This window comes from Vigna unguiculata, chromosome 5, assembly GCF_037176805.1.
Source record: "Vigna unguiculata cultivar grain cowpea cultivar isolate G323 ecotype 2 chromosome 5, ASM3717680v1, whole genome shotgun sequence".
NCBI lineage: Eukaryota > Viridiplantae > Streptophyta > Magnoliopsida > Fabales > Fabaceae > Vigna > Vigna unguiculata.
Window position 1 is genome coordinate 2705895 of NC_140796.1, and position 19887 is coordinate 2725781.

The 19887-nt window shown below is 30.3% G+C and overlaps 1 protein-coding gene and 1 pseudogene across 1 annotated transcript; both read right to left on the bottom strand.

The window, feature by feature from the left end:
• Nucleotides 1-634: 634 nt before the first annotated feature.
• LOC114184900 (phenolic glucoside malonyltransferase 1-like) lies at nt 635-2421 on the bottom strand. The gene has a single exon (XM_028072288.2). It carries the CDS (start codon nt 2223-2225, stop codon nt 771-773), a length of 1455 nt encoding a protein of 484 aa, XP_027928089.1. The 5' UTR covers nt 2226-2421; the 3' UTR covers nt 635-770.
• Nucleotides 2422-13663: 11242 nt separating this feature from the next.
• Nucleotides 13664-15430, bottom strand: LOC114184898 (phenolic glucoside malonyltransferase 1 pseudogene; annotated as a pseudogene).
• Between the last annotated feature and the right edge of the window lie 4457 nt (nt 15431-19887).

The window sequence follows — 19887 nt, forward strand, 5'->3', positions numbered from 1 at the left end:
AGCAAGTTTTTCTTTTTCCTTCTTTTTTACAATTTTAAAAAAAATCAGCTCTTTAAAAATCAAATTCCTACTGATATATTTCAACATGAGAATATCCAGAGAATTTAATTTGCCAGAAAGTCAAATTCTAGTGTGATTATTTTAATTTTTGTTCAAAACTAAAATTGAAAAAGAAAAGGAGTGGGAGCTATTTCACGTAGTTATTTGAAAACCGAATTTTCAACATAAATAATAAACATGTCTATTTTCGAAATTAAAATGAAAGTAATTTTATTTAAAAAAATTATGAAACGAGTTTATTTTGGAAAAATAAATCTTTATTTCTCTTTGTTGTATTAAACTTTTAACCAATAGAAAAAGAGAAAGAAAAGGTTATTATTTTCTCAGAAAAATCATCGGGTACACTTTGCATCGATAACCCATCAAAATGAAAACCAGGGATAAAGGTAAACAAACAAACAAACCAGAGAGAAAAATGTTACTGCGACCACCATTTCATTTAGCTATAGAGAGATGATATATGATTAGTACAAATAAAAAACTGTTTATACCAATGATCAAGTATGAATATTTTAACTTCACTTTTTATATAGTATTGTAGACAAGTAAATAAAAAAATTAGTAGAAAGTAAAATTGAAAAAAAACAAACTAGATATATGATGATGAAAATCACAGAAAGAAATTTTTTGTAGCAAATGCGTAAGACTTTTGGGTTTGCGATAAGGAAGAAAAGGGCAAGTTGTGTGCAGTTTCTTCAATTTCAGATACATCACTCATATGTTAATCCTCCATGAAACAAAGTACCAAACAGTTCCATCACTGGTCTCTTCAGAACAATCCCAACTTCAACACCACCTTTCTCATCTCTCTTCTCTGCCAATCCAACTGTTAGGGCTCTATCAACCGATGCAATCTCCACCTTTGAAGGCTTTCCCCAACCAAAATCATTCCCATAAACCCCAAAACGGTTAGACCCTGCAGTTGCTATCATCTCAACTCTTTCTTTTGCCAAAGCTGCATATCTAGGAAGAACATCATCTACTTCATGAAAAACACCCTTATCTAATATATCTTTTATTTTACTATGAATACTTTTGGCAATAATAACAAACCCTTCCTTCTCTATAAATGCCGATGGCTTAGCATCCACCAAATTCCCCCACACACAGTTCCCAAAGTAGTTTTCAGGAATCGGAGGCTCCAACCTGGCCCTGCAATCCCCGGTGAACGTAAAAGAAAACTTATTTTTCTCTTTTTCAACTCCGTGCAAGGCCTTCGCAATGCAAACCACAGTATAAGCGCAGGTTACAACAAAAGTCGACAGTTTGGTTGGTTTTGAAGAAGTTGATTTCGAGTTTGAGTTTGATTTTGCTTCAACTACGTCGTCTACACTGTCCCACTTGGACAGCACCCTATTCTTTAATCTCTCCAAATCTGCTACCGTGAGCATGAATGTCCCTCGAACCTGATCCTCCAATCTTGGAGGGAAAGGTAGAAGCTTCAAGCATCTTTCGTCGCTGTTTTCACCTGGGAACATTTTGGTTACGAGCTCAGCCAAATCGAGTGATAAGTTGAACCCTAACTCATTCGGGCTTTTGATGACTGTTCTGTCAAAGAAAGGCTCCAATTCTGGAGCCAAAGATCGTGTTGATGATGAATCATCATCATTGGTTTTACACAGAGAAGCCCAAGCTTTGATGAAAAGAGTTGAAGTTTTTCCATCAAGGACGGCGTGGTGAGTGCTGATTCCTATGGCGAACCCTCTGTTAGGGAACAGAGTGATTTGGATAGCCATAACAGAGGCATGAGAATCAGAAGATTCCAAGTTGGGCACCAAACAACGTAACTCTGATGCTTCTTTGGGTGCGTTGTCCAACGCGTGGTCGAAATCGGCTTCGGATTCTGCAAGCACCACCGAAACGGCGTCGCCTGGGGTGTATTGAACGACGGGGTTGGAAGAACCATTGGGCCACAGGATGTTGCCGGCGAGAGGGGAAAAGTGTTGGAGGGTGTGAGAGAGTGAAGTTTTGAGGTTTGGAACAACTTGGGTGAAGAAAATGGATGGGTTTGAATGGGTTACAGGGAGGGAATAGAAGAAGATGCGTTCCACAGGGTGAAACCTCAGCCAGAACATGTCGAAGAATACGAGAGGGAGGGATGTTTGGGGTGCAGAGGGAGGAGCAACAGAGCACTGTTCATGGATTTTGAGGTTGTGGGAAGCCATGTGAAGAAAGTACAGAGTGTTTGTTTCTTTCAAGATTGGAAAAAACAATGGTGAAGCTTTGGTTTTATGGTGATGGAGGATGCATGTTGAGGTGAAAATGTGTATCCTTACTTTATCACAAACCAACAAAATGTTGCAAGCTGCGTTGATTCGATGTGAATTGAAATGGTATACAGTTCATCTTTAGGAGCAGGAATCCGTCTGTAATTCTGAGTGCCCCAGTTACCTGTCTGTTTGGTTTAGTCTTTTGTTTTTTCTTTTGTTAAGAAATTATTCTAATTAAGTATAAAAATTAGATAGACTAAATTTTGGTTAAATATAAAATTTCAATATTTGATGTTAGATTTATGGATCATTTTGTGTTTTTTTAACGATTTTGATTAATCTTAAGCAAATATTATTTGTTTTTATGTTTATTATTATATTATATATTAATGTTGCTTTCTTATTCATAAATAAATTATATTATATTAATTTTTTTTTCATGTTTTGAAAATATATATATATATATATATATATATATATATATATATATATATAATATAATGAATAGTTAAATATGTTTTTATTTTTTACATTCAAATTCAAATTTAAAATTGAAATTCATTTTTTGATGAAATTTTGAAAAATTATAGTTTTTAAATTTAAAATATAAATGAATAAACTTTTTTTCTAATTCAATTGCGTAAATATTTTTTTCCGTATTAAATAGTATTTTGATAGTTGAATTGAAACATGTTAAAAATATTATATTTATATTTAGTTTTAAAATTTAATACCAAATTATATCCAAATTTAACGTAAAATCAAAATTTCAATTCCTCGTCTGAATTTAAGAAATAAAATATATTTAACGTATAATCAAATACTAAAATCCTCTCGGACATAATTCATAATTTATTATGTTACCTAGTTATTGATTAATTTAAAGTATATAATATTACATATAAATGGGATCAGCGATTTGATTACGTGGCTGATTGCAACCACAAGCCAAACTAAGTAAATCAAATAGTAAAAAAATAAATTAAAAAAGTCACTTTTAAACTTTATTTGATCTTTTATCAGTTTTTTGTTTATTTTGGATTAATTAGATCCCAACTGTCATTACGTTTTTTCTACGACTAAAAGACAAATTCGTATCTGTAAATAATTTTTTTATTATTTTATGTTTTACTATATTAATTATGTACATTAATTTCTTTATTTTTCCTCCATTTAAATATATCTAGAATGGGATAAACATTTACATTTTTTATAAAGTATAAAATAAAAGGGGGAACGATCTATGAAAACAATAAGTGACATGATAAAGAAAAATAGAAAAAAAAAATGGAATAAATAATGTTTATATTTAATTCTTAACTTACAATGACGTGAGGGATGATCAAAATTTTGCTGCTGTGCAACTTGTTCCGTGACAGACAGTCAAGCAGAAAAAATTGACAATAGCTACAAATAGTATTGGTTAAATAAAAACAATAATGATGTTATATGTTCATTTAGAAAAGTATATTCTTTGCTGTTTTATTTTGGTAAGGGTAATAATATTTTTACAAAATTTGAGAAACTATTTTCTGAGATAGAAAAGAAGTAATATTTTATTATTTCATTTTTATTAAAACATAAAAATTAATCTATTTAATTTTATTTATAAAAATTTTATCAAAAAAAAATAGTCAGCAAATAATTTTCTTTTTGGTAAATAACCTTACTCCTCTTTATAGGATTCTCTGGAAGGATTGGTCATATTGGTCATACAAGCTAAAGTTGACCTGTCTCTTCTTGTCGTATTTCGTTTTCTTCCAGAATGTGCACATTTCCACATTCTAGCCCTTTATTTTTGTCCATATTTTAGTATATTTATTGCAAATTACCAGTTTGAATTGCATGAACAATTCTGTGAGGTTGAACATTACTAACCATGTGGTGGTGTTTTTAGTTGAGTTTCCACACGTGTAGAGAGAGTATGTCTATGTCTGAAAAAAATCGTTATCAAATTTTAACATGGAACAATTGTATAATGTTTTCTATCATGAATTTTAAACATTTGTTTTGCATGTATATATTTTTGCATAAAATTTTAGTAAAAAAATTATATTTAAAAAATAAATTGTTTGCAGTAATTATTAATTACAATCGAGGTTCACTTTTGTAACATCCTTATTTTAAGAGTTACTTCATCGATATTAACCTAATTTAACTACACCGGTAATATATATATATATATATATATATATATATATATATATATATATATATATATATATATATATATATATATATATATTAGTTTACATTCCTTTAATGAAATAAAATTTTTCAACACAAAATATAAACAAAATCATACTCCGGTATCTATATATACAGACAAAATTATTTATACTCTGTGAAGCCTTTTCAATTTCTGATTATTGAAATTTTTTTTATCTACATGATTTTTCACTCTCGTGTAATATAGGATCATATTAGATAAAAATAATCACCACAAAATTAAGGTAAGCTAGTAAATATAAAACATTTAATAATATACATCACAAGCAGCAATTAACTTCATCAATTACATTCATGTCATGTAAATACAAATGACTTGCCATATGACTACTTTCGGAAGACTTACGCGTTGAATCAAATATCAAAGACTATGCACTTATCATTTGAACGCTCAGTAAATTTTGGTAATTACTACCACATCCTATTTTATCTAAAAAGATGTCAAGACCTCGATCTCCTTTACATTATAGGGTTAGTTCATTATAGCCTGCAAGATTAGTTCTTTTTCACACTGAATCCTGCTATAGGAACTTTCATCGACTCTTCCCATCTAGATATTTTCCTCCTCTATGTGAGTTAGAATAGATATAGTAGAGTCTGAATAATTTCGTCAATGAATCATTTATTGAATACACCACCTAAATCACACATTATAGCATTTCTTCCTTTGAAATACCTTATACATATTCCATACATAACCATTATTCACAACAAAATAGGTTCTATTACTTCCCAGGCTCTACTTAGCTCATAACACTTATTCTCTTCAAAAGATATCTCATTTTCCCTTCTAAAATCCTTTCTCTTTCACCAAGTGACACTTCACCTTGTTTAACGATAATATACAATAGCCTTATCAAATAACATGCTCGCCCCAACGACTTTTCTTGCTCACCCAATGACCGATACCCGGAAGCTATTTACATTTTTTCTTAAATAAATTTTTGTCCAATGGGGAACTGTCTCACCAACGACCCTCCACTAGAGAGAAAATCTCATATTTTTACCCAACGACTCAGTTATCACCTAATGACCCCAAATCACATTGTGGTACTAACTTTTTAAAATTTACTTTCTATCCAACAACCATTTTTTTCGCCTAACGACCATATCCTTGAGAGCCTATTTTCATAGGCTCACTCAATGAGTTACGACTCACTCAAAGATTTATGACTTGCTCAAGAAGCAAATTTGTTTATTATATATTACTAGTAATAGTTACTTTTATATAATTATTGTAAATATATGTAGGACTACAAAGTTTATTAGGAAAATCATTTGTGGTTCCGAACAATTCAGCAACTTTGAGTGTCTTGATATTTACAGTGCTTTGAATGACTTATTAGCAGAAAAATACAACAAACTCAATAATTTAATGTTAATCACATAATATATATAATTAGTGATGCTAATATTTTTAAATACAATAATAACAATTTTGTAAGATGGACAAATAAAAAGAAGAAGAATGTAAAATTGAGAAAGAAAAAAGTAAATAGACGATAATAAAATTCATTGATATTGTATTTGCTTTAAGTGATATACTATTTTTAAGGGTGAGTGAGCGAGTAAGTTTTGTATTTGTTTTCAGAGATTGATATGGATTAGAGATTGTTATATACTTTGAGAAATAATGAAAGATTTTCATATGAATGAAAATATAAAGAAAGAAAGAACCTAAGCATATACATAAATTTTTGTTACTTATTTGAAAAATTTTAACTTATCTTAGATGCTTTTGACTATGCATATAGTAATTGGATGCATGTAAATTCGTGAAATAGAAAGATTTCCTACATCCTTGCGTTGCTCTCTATTCTCGGCGTATATCTTGGTAAGGTAAGGCATGCAATGAGAAGCGATTATGAAGGTGTAGAGAGAGTTGGAGAAACCGGGTGTAGAGAAACTGGTTTTGAATTCCACAACATGAGAACCGATTCTATTGGCTGTGAGTTTGAGAGAGAATCATTTCTCCTCACATGAAAACTGATTTTGTGTTCAACTTTGAAAGGGATATCATATAAATTATTTTTGTGTTTTATTTACAATAATAATAATAATTACATTATATTTATTAAAAAATGTATTCTAAAAATTTTATCTATTAAAAAAATTATTTATCATATCATTAAGGGTGTGTTCGTTCCTATTAATTTTTTGTTTGAAGTGATCAGAAGAGATGGATTTAGGAGATTTTGTGTTCTTTTGAATGAACTCAGGAGAGAGAGGAATACAGTTGATTTGCGAGATATGCTCTTTATTTCATCTCACCACTTTAGAAGTGATTTGCAGGAATTATTCACTGATTTACTATTATATCCCTATAGTGTAATCTCTTCTTCATGTGCATAGACTCATTTTTGTTTTTGCTTGCGTTGTGTTGTGGTGACCCATGAGTGTGAGTTTGGATTTACATAGTGGGTGGTGTAGTGTTATGTATTAGGTTTATAATAATAATAAATAATATATATATATATATAATTATAATAATATCTTGATTTTTATCTTAAGGGTAAAATGGTAATTTTATATTTTAACCTATTAAAACTTTTTTATTTATTTATCATATTAATCAATTCATTCATAAACTCTCATAAACTTCACTCACAAATTCACTCACTCTCACCTCCAAATTCTTTAAGGCTTTGTTTCTATGGGGGAGAGTGAGAAGATGAATTTGTGTAGATTTAGGTGGATGCATTTCTGTATTTTTTTGAACGGATTTAGAGAATAAAGTGAGTGAATTTTGAGATAAGTTTATAAAAGTTAGTGAGAGATTTGATTAATGTGATATATAAAATTAATTGTTAAAATAGATATATTTATTAAGTTACCATAATACCCTTGTGTAAAAAGAGATAAATTTTTTTAATTGATGTTCTTAAAATAATTCCTAAATTAATTAATTTTAATCATAAAAATAATTAAAATTAACTGAAGAATGAAAAATAAAAAATTTCAATTTTTATTAATGTCAAAAAAGTACTACAATAAAATGTTAATCTTTTCGTAGTTTTATGTTTAAGAAGTTTAATATATCTCTTAAATATAATAAAATAAATAATCATCAATAATGTCAATATATTATTAAAATTATTATACCAAAAGTTGGTAAAAAAAAATAATATATCATATATTTGAACTAGAACCATTATTATGATATATAGAAATAGATACAATTCATGTTTACCCTTTGAGAGAAAAGTCAAACCTTTTACAAAGTTGGTTTACTATGATCAGTAATTTAAGTAAACAATACACGATTACGAACCAAAATGATATCATTGATATCTCGCCTAGAAACCTCATAATAGTAGCGTTTCTAAAACCAGCTCGCTTTAATTTTAAAAAAATGTGTACAAGGTTGTGTTAAAACAATATTTGTATTAATAGAAAAACCCTTAAAAAGCACTTCCAATAAAAATGGTCTCAGCAACTCAAAAATTTCTCCATCCAAAAAATAAATTGCCTCTGTTTTATGAAACTCTTGACTAAGTACGTAGTATTTGGTAACAAGAAGAGTTTTTGTGTTGTTTAGCGAAGCATGTGCAATAACGAAGACCAGGTTCCTGTGACTGCAATAACCAACCCAAAAACTACAATTGCCCCATCACAAACCAGACAACTCCAATTCATCTCTTCTTTGAACACCAAATAGTGAAACGTAGCTGGCAACACAAAGCTAAGAATAACACAGACGCTACTACCAACCAATGATAAAAAATCTGCAAAGTTAGGCACAAAAATTGCCACCAAAGTTAGCCCATATGGAGATGGCAAATAAGTTCGTCTCCTGGCAAATAAGTTCGTCTCCGTAGGTATTGTCTGAACCCGTCTCTGTTTTGACGGGAAATCCCTGACTTTTTCAATTGGGTATGGAGATGGTTATGGGGATGTACATATCCCCGCCATAATATTTGTCATCGCCATATCTCCATCATCGTTTAAATTATTAAAATATTCACAATTAATTAAGTAACCATATATATATATATATATATATATATATATATATATATTTTTTTTTTTTTTCAATTTTTTATTTCTTCTAATTATTTGGTTTGTTAAGAAACTCATTTGTATCTGCAATATATTTTTCATCTTATCATAACATTTATGTAATTATGTTAAAATTATGTATGTCAATTAAAATTTTATGTCTCATATTTGAATATTTCTATTATTTTTTAATATTTTTATTTATTATATATTTTCCTTTCACATGAGTATGTTTAATACTCTCAATTTAAGTGTTCAATAGCATAAACCTTTCATTTACTAGGTAATATAAAAAAATTACTTATTTTTATTAATTTTTGTTTCATTTGAATAACTCTTTTGTTTCGCTAAAACAATTATTTCTCAACCATTGAGTATATATGTTGATATTTGAAAAGTGTTCTTAGATGTCTAAGGTATTTTTCATCTTATCATACCCTTAATTATACATTTGTTTTCCTTTGTGCGATTTCTTTCAATAGTTTCTCAAATTATTTTTAAGACACACATTTGTTAATTTTTTAATATTTTTATTTAATGTTTATTTTCATCATGTAGAATACTATTTCATTACATTTTATCTAATTATTTTTTATTTTCTAACTCATTATATCAATCATATTGTAATTTTTTCACTATAATTATATGAATAACTTTCATTTACTACAATATCAAAGTTTAATGTAATTGCCATGAATATTTTTTTATCACCATCTAACATATATTGGAGTTCAAAAGATATAATATTTTGTCAAAATTTTATTATTATGTTTATTATTTGTTATTTGTGTCATTTTGATTAAGTGATGTATTATCATTTTTATTAGTGTATAAAAAAATAGATTCATTAGAATTTAAAAAATTGAAGTAAACAAACATTTAAAATATATTTTAATTTGAATATTTGTTTTCCATTAAATTTTTTAAAAATATTTTTAAATTTTATCAAATAAGTTTCATTAATGTTTGCAGTTTGCAAATTTAATTAATGTTTTGGTTCTAATGAAATTTTATTTGGTATTCTAATCTTAAATGTAAACAATTATAATTTATTTCAAATATTTGATATCGAAGAAACAATCATCCTCCAAATATTGAATATTTTGATAATATTATGTTTCCTTTACCGTACTTTTTTATTATTTTATAAAATAATTAAAATTTATATTGAAGTAATAAGGAAACGGGTATGGGTATGGGTACGAGATTATACCCGTTACCGGTGGGATAGGGATGAGATAAAAGTTTGATACCCGTTGGGTTTGGGGATGAGGATGATTTTTTCTACGGGGATGGGTATGAGATAGCGAAACCCGTCCCCGCCCCGCCCCGTTGCCATCCCTAACCCCAACACCAACAACCACCTCAACCACAAACAGTACTTAGAATCACACAAATGTCTCTCAACCAACTTGTACACCAGATTCATCATCAACGAAAAAGTAAAGAACAAGTTGATGCAAAGACCCAACTGCACCAAAGCAATTACCAAACCTGGTCCAAGATTGGTAGTGATAACCCCTTGAGTTTCTTCACCAAAAGCAAAGTAACCTATAGCAGCAAACGCTACAAACAATAGAGAAATGACAAACATTCCTGCACCCAAAACCCCACAAAAAAAAAACTCACTCCGACGAAGAAACCAACAGCTCCAACCGACCACCTTCACTAGTTGTGGAGACACATAACTCCTCCGACAACTCCGGCAACCTACAAGCAACTCTTCCACCTGCAAAAAAAAACAACATAGAACGTGAAAAAAAAAATACCCAACAACGCCGGTGTCGTAACCAGTGCCATTCCCTTCATAACCAAGGCACCGCTTACGTAACCGGTGTCATCCACTCAACACACACTTGCAGCACTAGTTAGCTAACCGGTGCATATCACCACCCCACCACCTCGTGCAACCACAACCACCCATTCATCCTCTTTCTCGCCGACCACACCCAACCACCTCATCTTCTTCCCCCTCCATGGACTCAACAATCACACACACACACACACACCCCATAACTCACCTCTCAAAACACCACTGTGAGTCGGGCCATCATTCACAATCACACTGGTGCTTCCAATATAAACTGATCTTCCAAAATTAAATAGTGCAGGACGGAATCTTGATCAGTTGACCAGGGAATCTTGGTAGAGGAAGGAATCTGACATGTGCTCTACTTGCATGGAAATGAGAGCAAAGGGACAATTTCGTCATCTGTCTAAACATTATGTACTATCTTCGCAGTTTTGAGGGGATGGATTAATCCATCCATCCCCCTAATACGCTCTCCCATATCCGTTCAAATGATCGAAAACGAATGTACTATATCACTAAAATCAGCTCTCTCAAATCTGGTTGAATAGTGCAATTCACACAAACGAACACTACGTAAAAGAGACAACACAAATTTGACCTCTAAAGCCACTTTAATTCATCCAATTACTCTCTCTCAAATCTATCATCTCAAAAGAACACACCCTAAGGGTGTGTTCCTTTAGGGGGATGTATATGGGAGAGAGTGTGAGGATGAATTTGTGTAGATTTGGGTGGATGAATTTTTGCATTTTTTTGAGTGGATTTAGAGGGTAAAGTAGATGGATTTGGAGATAAGTTTTATGAAAATTAGTGAAAGATTTGATTGATGTGATAGATAAAATAAATTGTAAAAATAGATAGAATTAGAAAGTTACCGAAATACCCTTGATGGAAAAAGAGAATGATTTTGTAATTTGATGTTATAAAAATAATTATAATTAATACGAATTATGTGAGAACCCAAATTTTCAGCCCTTAATCTCTCTTCTCTATCTGCCACCCACATCACTGAATTTCATTACACTTCACTTGCACCCTTCTCCCCCTCCTCTTCCTCTGCCTTCTCTCTACCAAAAATCTGAATTCACTCTTCCTCTGTTGCAGAGTCCAAACCTGAGGCTAGTTCATGATCTCTTCTCTCAGTTACAATTCATTTTCCTCCATGTAAGTTGTTCCTAACCTTTACATTTTTCCTCTTTAATTCGAAATTTGTAGAACTCCCTTGCTATTGAGTCAATTTTGGGAACCATTATCATTCTCATTCTCTGAACCTGCATTTCCAGCTTATTAGGTTGTACAATTGAAGAGCTCTGGGTTGAAAGGATTCTAACTAGTTAAAAACCTATAGAGGTAAGGGAAGCTAACCCCCTTTTCTTAAATTTCATAGAGAATCCGTGAATGAGTCTGAATTGCATGATTGATTGATAAATTGATGTTTGAATTGTATGATTTGGTGAGTAATTGAATTGTGTTGAAGGAAAACTGATCTACTGCATGTGGGAACAAGTTCGTGACCTGGTATTTTCGCATAGGCGAGTGAGTCTCGCCTGAGCGAAAACACCAGGAGACGCACCTCTGTTCCTGCACGAAGTCTCGCCTAGGCGAGCTGGAGTCGCCTGAGCGAGAGACGATCTCGTCTAGGCGAACCAGCCTAGCCTAAGCGAGAGTTCGCCCAGGTTTTCTTTTTTTGCCACTGTTAGTGTCTCGCCTATGCGAGACTGGCTCGCCTGAGCGAGATAACCTCTCGCCTAGGCTAGACTTTTTAGCCTGAGCGAGAGCTAATGCAGTAGTAGTGCTCCAATTCTGTTTTTCTTTGGTGAAAATATATGTTTTAATGTATCCTTGTGCAACTTAGGCCATGTATGGTTGGAATGCTACCATTGAGTATTGTATGATTAAATTGGATGAATACAAATCATGAGAAGATGAGGTAAAAATGGAATTTCAAGGGAAATCCAATTGGTATTGTAGTGTGTGTAAGGATGTAAGGAATCTATAATGGTTGGTATCCTGAAACTCCAATAATCATTCAAGCTCAGATAGAGCAGAATAGATTATGTCGTGAGGAGTAGCAGGAGGTCCTCGTCGTTGGACTTGATCAAGTCTTAGACATGAAGGGGACTTACCCTGGGAACGGTCGGGTGAATACTCCATGCGTCCAGACTCTGCAGAGTTTGGGAACCGTTGCAGGTGCAAGCCACCAAGAGTTCCAACGTTGCTTACACAATCCGGATATCGAGTCTAGAACTTATGATTGAATTACATGCTATGAATGATATTTCTAAATTGTGAAGTGCAACGGTGTTTCTCATTTCAGTTGGCTTACACTTCTTGTTTGTGTTTGCATGCTTTTGCATATTATCCTTTTTCAATGATCACCTATGGTTGGTGTGAGCAGAGCAAAAACCAGATGGAGATACTCCCTCCTGAGCAGGAATTGAAGCCTTGCTAGGAGTGTTCACTATAGTTGTAGGTTGCTACTGTCTTGTTGTTGGGATTTGTGTAGCTTAGTATCTTTTACGCCAACTCTCACCTTGTGTATCTGCATGTGACTTTTGAAGGACTGTACCAGACTTATATACTATGTGTATATGACTGTTATCCCTACTATCTGCTATGTTTGATCATGATATAATGTTTTGTTTGATAGTGTGAGAAACTATTAAATGGGATGTTACAAATTAAAAAATATTAAAATTATATAAAATTTTAAAATAAAAAAAATTATTTTTTTATGAATGTAAAAAAAATTATACAATTTAATTTTAAAAGAAAGTTAAACAATTAAATTTTAAACAAAATTTATATAAAGTTTAAAAAAAAGTTCAAAAAAAGAGTAAAGAAAAGTAAAAAAAAAAAATTAAAACCATCCACACCGGTGTGGTAACCGGTTTCGTCCTTCACAAAACAAGGCACCGGTTACGTAACCGGTGTCATTCCCTCTATCTCAACAACACAACACCGGTGCATCCCAGCTTTAACACGACACCGGTGCCATCCCATGCCATCCAAACGCAACCCTGCAACACCGCTTACGACACCACCACAACACCTCTTACGACCACAACCACACCCCAAACCACCTCATCTTCTTCCCCTTCCGCACTCAACAATCACACACCATAACTCACCTCTCACATGGTTTGAGAAGAAACAAAAGGCAAGGGCAATATGGTAAATAGTCTCCAAATACTCATTTATCTCTGCTTTTATTGTGGATGAAATAATTTATCAATCCCTTAAATCAGCGTTCACGTATCACTTCAAATCAGTCAAATGAAACACGTTTAAAAAATAATTCCCCACTTTTAAATTCAATTAAATAATCATATTCCCTCAAAAGAACCGGTCGTAAATTACAATTTTTCATAAACTTTAACTTCAAATATGTCACTTACACATCTTGGTACCTTAAAAAAAACATTATGCTGTGTCCCTAGCATCTATCTATTCATCCGTTCAAATCAATCATTAAAAAAAGAAAAAGAAAAAAAAACAAAAAAGAGAACTTTTGTAGCAAATGTTGTGCATTTGGTTTTGGGACCAATAAAATGACATGTTCCGGTCCAGTGTCGAATCACTCATCTGACAATCCTCTACGAAACAAAGAGCCAAATAGTTCCATCACTGGTCTCTTCAGAACAACCCCAACTTCAACACCACCTTTCTCATCTCTCTTCTCTGCCAATCCCATTGTTAGGGCTCTATCCACCGATGCTATCTCCACCTTTGAAGGCTTTCCCCAACCAAAATCATACCCATAAACCCCAAAACGGTTTGACCCTGCAATTCCTAAGATTTCAACTCCCTCTTTTGCCAAAGCTGCATATCTAGGAGCCGCATCACCTACCCCATGAAAAACACCCTCATCTATCATCTGTTTTATTTTACTATGAATACTTTTGGCAATAATAACAAACCCTTCTTCCTCTATAAATGCCGATGGCTTGGATTCCACCAAATGCCCCCACACACAGTTCCCAAAGTAGTTTTCAGGAATTGGAGGCTCCAACCTGGCCCTGCAATCCACAGTGAACCCACAAGCAAACTTATTTTTCTCCTTTTCAACTCCGTGCCAGGCCTTCGCAATGCAAACAAAAGTATAAGCGCAAGTTACAACAAAAGTCGATAGTTTGGTTGGTTTTGAAGAAACCGATGAGTTTGAGTTTGATTCTGCTTCAACTATGTCTACACTGTCCCACTTGGACAGCACCCTATTCTTTAATCTCTCTAAATCTGCTCCCGTGAGCACGAATGTCCCTCGAACATGATCCTCTAATCTTGGAGGGAAAGGTAGAAGCTTTAGGCATCTTCCGTCGCTGTTTTCACTTGGGAACAATTTGGTTAAGACCTCAGCCAAATCGATTGATAAGTTGAACCCTAACTCACTTGGGCTTTTGATGACTGTTCTGTCAAAGAAAGGCTCCAATTCTGGTGCCAGAGATGGTGTTGATAATGGTGATGACTCAGAGTCATCATCATTGGTTTTGCACAGAGAAGCCCAAGCTTTGATGAAAAGAGTTGAAGATTTTCCGTCAAGGACAGCGTGGTGAGTGCTGATTCCTATGGCGAACCCTCTGTTAGGGAACAGAGTGATTTGGAGAGCCATAACAGAGGCATGAGAAACAGAGGATTCCAAGTGGGGCACCAAACAACGTGACTCTGACGCTTCTTTGGGTGTGTTGTCCAACGCGTGGTCGAAATCGGCTTCGGATTCTGCAAGCACCACTGAAACGGCGTCGCCTGGGGTGTACTGAACGACGGGTTTGGAAGAACCATTGGGCCACAGGACGTTGCCGGCGAGAGGGGAAAAGTGTTGGAGGGTGTGAGAGAGTGAAGTTTTGAGGTTTGGAACAACTTGGGTGAAGAAAATGGATGGGTTTGAATGGGTTACAGGGAGGGAATAGAAGAAGATGCGTTCCACAGGGTGAAACCTCAGCCAGAAGAGGTCGAAGAATACGAGAGGGAGGGATGTTTGGGGTGCAGAGGGAGGAGCAACATTGCACTGTTCATGGATTTTGAGGTTGTGGGAAGCCATGTGAAGGAAAGTACAGAGTGTGTGTTTCTTTCCAGATTGGAAATAACAAGGCTGAAGTTTCGGCTTTATGGTGAAGAAGGTTGCATACGCCGAGGGGAATATGTGTTTCACTAAATTCTAATTAAACTTAATTATAAATTTAGACTTAAATGATAGAAGAAAAAATTAAATTATTTTAAAATTTTAAAGACTAAACTAAATTAAAATTTTAAATAAAAAATAAATTAAAAATAATTAATGTTAATTTGATACGTGGTATGATTATGATCTCTTACGTGACAATATTTTATTAAAAATAAAAAAAATTTCAAATTAATACTTGTCACAAAAATGACATGTAATAGTTTAATTGCTTTTAAAAAGTTTTTAAAAAAAATTAAAAATTATAAAAATTGAAAATTTCACCCATAACACATGACGGAAACAACATTAACATTGAAAACAATATTAACATCAATTTAATGGCAAAAATCAAATTAAACCATTTTAAAAAATTAAAAAATCAAATTAAATAAAATAATAATAAAAAGACTAAAATAAACAAAACCCACAAATTAGGAAATCCAAATATTAATTTAATTAAGCCACAAACAAATTTTGCAAACTGGGTTGATTTCCTATGTTAACTGAAAATGGTGAAGGGTATTGATATTTCGTACTAATTCTCAGCACCCAATATTCTTTCCTGAACGTTAGCCGTTTAGTTAAAAAAATTATTATAATTAAAAAATTAAATAGATTGAGTAAATTTTGATTAAATATGAAATTTTAATATTTGGTGTTTGATTTTTGAATCATTTGTGTTTTTCGTTTTTGTAAAATTTTGATTAATCTTAAATAAAAAAAATGTTATTACTTTTTATATTTGTTAGTATATTATACTTTAATTTTGCTCTCTTATTCATAAATAAACTACACAATATCATATTTTCCTAATAACGATAATATTGGTGCAAGAAAACTGTACTATAAATTTATTTCCATGTTTTGATAAATATATTTACACGCACCTACATAATATAATCAAATACTGAAATCCTGTCATTTCAATTTTTTTTTATATTACCCAGTTGTTGATTAATTTAAAATATATTGTATTACATATTAATAGAATCTATGATTACGTTATAATTTTACGCCAAAAGTCATATTAAATTGATCAAATAGGAAAAAGTTAACTTAAAAAAGTCACTGTGAAACTGTAGTTGACCTCTTTACCAGTTTTTTCCTTTTGATTAATTTGATCCCAAATGTCTTTACTTTTTTTCTACAACAAAAAACAAATGGGTATCTCAAAATATGTTTTCTTTAATATTTTGTATTTTACTTTATTAATTATTTACATTATTTTCTTTACTTTTTGTCTTTTTTTATTCTACCATTTAAATCCATCTAGAAAACGATAAACACTTACGTTCTTCTAAAACATAAATAAAAAGCAGAACGATCGATGAGTACGATACAATAAGTGACATGATAACAAAATACAAAAGAATGGGATGAATACTGTTTATATTTAATTCTTAACGTATATACAATGACGTGAGGGATGATCAAAATTTTTTGTTGCTTTGCTCCAAATTCCGTCTCAGACGGCAAACAGAAAACTTGGCAACGGCTACAAATGGCATCGGTTAAATAAAACTAATAATAATAATATATGTTGATTTAGAAAAGTATATTCTTTGTTATTTTATTTTGATAAAAAATAATGATATTTTATTTTTAACTTTTTTACTACGATCACTATTAAATTATCTATTGTGATTCTTTTCGGTTGTGATAATCTAATAATAAATAAAATATCACTTTACTTCTCATAATAACCTTACCACTGGTGTTAGGACTCTCTGGAAGGTTTGTGACACAAGCCAAAGTTGACCCGTCTCTTGTTGTCGTGTGTTTTGTTTTTCTTCCAGAAAAGTGCACATTTCCACATTTCTAGTCTTCTTTTTACTGTGCACATTTTAGTCTTTTTATTGAAAATTACCAGTTTGAAATTGTGTTTTGTTTTTCTTCCAGAAATGTGCACATTTCCACATTTCTAGTCTTCTTTTTAGTGTTCACATTTTAGTCTTTTTTAGTGAGAATTACTAGTTTGAACTGCTTGTAATGACTGGTCACTGACATGACCAATACAGAGGTTGAACTTACTTTATTTATGATGTTATTTAATTGTTGGTTTAGACTCAACTAAAGACAAAACTGAGGTAAATGCATTTGTTCCATGAATCATTACTTACATTATGTGAGGTTTTTTGATTGAGTTTACACATGTGTACAATGAGTTATCTCACCATATAAATGTTCTAATGTTTGAAAAAAAAATTGTTATCAAATTTTAGCATGCAAACATTTATATAATATTTTCTACTAATAAATTTTAAACATCTGTAAGGAATTCTAAACTTTTTACATGTACATTTTGAGCCACTTGCTTTATATTTTCTTGTAATATTTTAATCAATACATATATTTTAAAAATATATTATTTGCATTAATCAATTCACTAAAATTGAGATTTGTTTTTCTTGTTTGAAATGAAATTTATAATTACGAATTTTGGTAAATTTTGCTGTGCACTTAGATATATGCATCGACGGAGTAATTTTATATTAATAACTAGTCTTATATTGTGCGTGCTGTTTTCATTTTTTAAATTCGTTAATTTATAGTTTTTATTATTAGAAAAAAATTTAATATCTTAGTGTTAAGAAAAATTATTGATATATGTTTTACAGTGATAATATATTTAAAATGACAATATTTGGTTTTAATAATTTTTTTAAAATTTGTATAAATGGAAGACAAATAATATTTGAATGCAATTGTACGTATTTGACATAACATAATTAAATAATACAAATCATTTCGTAATTACGTAATATATAAACAAAAGACATGTTATAATACAATTGATTTAATTATTATATATAGAATTAGGTAATTAAGATATAAATAAAAGATAGATAATAATATAATAGACCTAATAATTATTTAAAATTTTAGGTAATTAAAATATAAGTAAGTTTTAGAATTTGTTATTGTTAAGAACTAAAACTATGGATCTAGTAATTAATGTTTTCTAAATAATTATTTTATAGTGTCTTAGTATATACTTCTTAGATATTGTGTTAAAATGAACAACAATATATTATATTTTTTAATAGATTTCTTTAAAATTGATTACAAATAATAGTATGATTATTATTAATAGATTTTGTGTTAGATGAAATAACATCCTATTATGTTTTTTAATGAATTAGTTTAAATTTGGTTATGTTAGATGGATAATAACATATCATATTTTGTATTATGATCCCAAATAATATTAATAATATCAATATTAATGTAATAATTTTATAACAATATATAAAGAGATTTTTTTTATTGTGTTTACATTTTGTTTTTTCAGTTTTATTTTTAATTTTTATTTTAAAAGTTGTTTATTTATAAACATTATTCCAAAAGTCTCATTTTTCTTTCATAATTATTTTAAAAATATTTTTTATGTACATATTTTTTCTTCTAATTTTACTTATTATTTTAAAAATTAACTATTTTATAAATAGTTTAACTTCAATCGTAATTCTAAATCGCTATTTTAATAGTAATATATTATTAGTTATGTATGGTAAAACAATATATTTGTATAATTAAAATTTATAATTAAATTTTTGAGTTGTATATTATATTAAAATAAATATATTGTTAAAATAAAATATAGATATAATGTAAATTGTGAATCCTGTACAAGATAAATACAGGAAGAAGTCGATGTAAAAATTTCTTAACGGAAGCATAAATATAAAACTTAAACCAATATTTTAAATCAATTGTTAGCATCAATAATATAAAAAATAATATATGGAATCAACTCACTGACAAAAAAAATTAGAAATGAATTATATAATTATTAATTACAACCGTATAAATTTAAAAAATTTAAAAATATATACAATAAAAAAATCATTCATAGTTAGAAAATTATAAACAATTAATGGAATAAAATGGTCAATTAAGGAAAAAAAATCAAATTATTAATTGTAAAAGTAAATGTTTTAATTCTTTAAAGATATTTCTAATCATTAGGGATCTCATCCAAAATAGATACAAGACGAAAATTTGTTAAGAAAAACATAAAATAAAAACTTAAACCAATATTTAAAATAAATTTACAATTTGGTGTGGTTATTGATTATTGGTTAATTGAATAATATAATTATTATTATATTTAAATAAATAATTTAATTATATAGTTATATTTAAGTGTTATCATTATTATAGTTATAAATATAATATTTTTTATATTTAGTGATTCGTAGTTATATGATTAAATTTTTTAATTAGACTTTTTAGTTAAATGTTATATTAAATGAAGTGTTTTAATTTTTTTTGTTGGTGTTGTTCCTAAATTTGTAGTATAAGAATTGTTTATTAATAATAATAATAAAACCAATAAAAATAACCTTTGATCATAATTATGTTAACGAAAATAATAGTTAAAATAAAATTAAAAATTAAAAAATATTAAAATA

Bases quoted from the DNA above. Each gene is read 5' to 3' on its own strand.
- LOC114184900 (XM_028072288.2), bottom strand. From the start codon at position 2,225: ATGGCTTCCCACAACCTCAAAATCCATGAACAGTGCTCTGTTGCTCCT.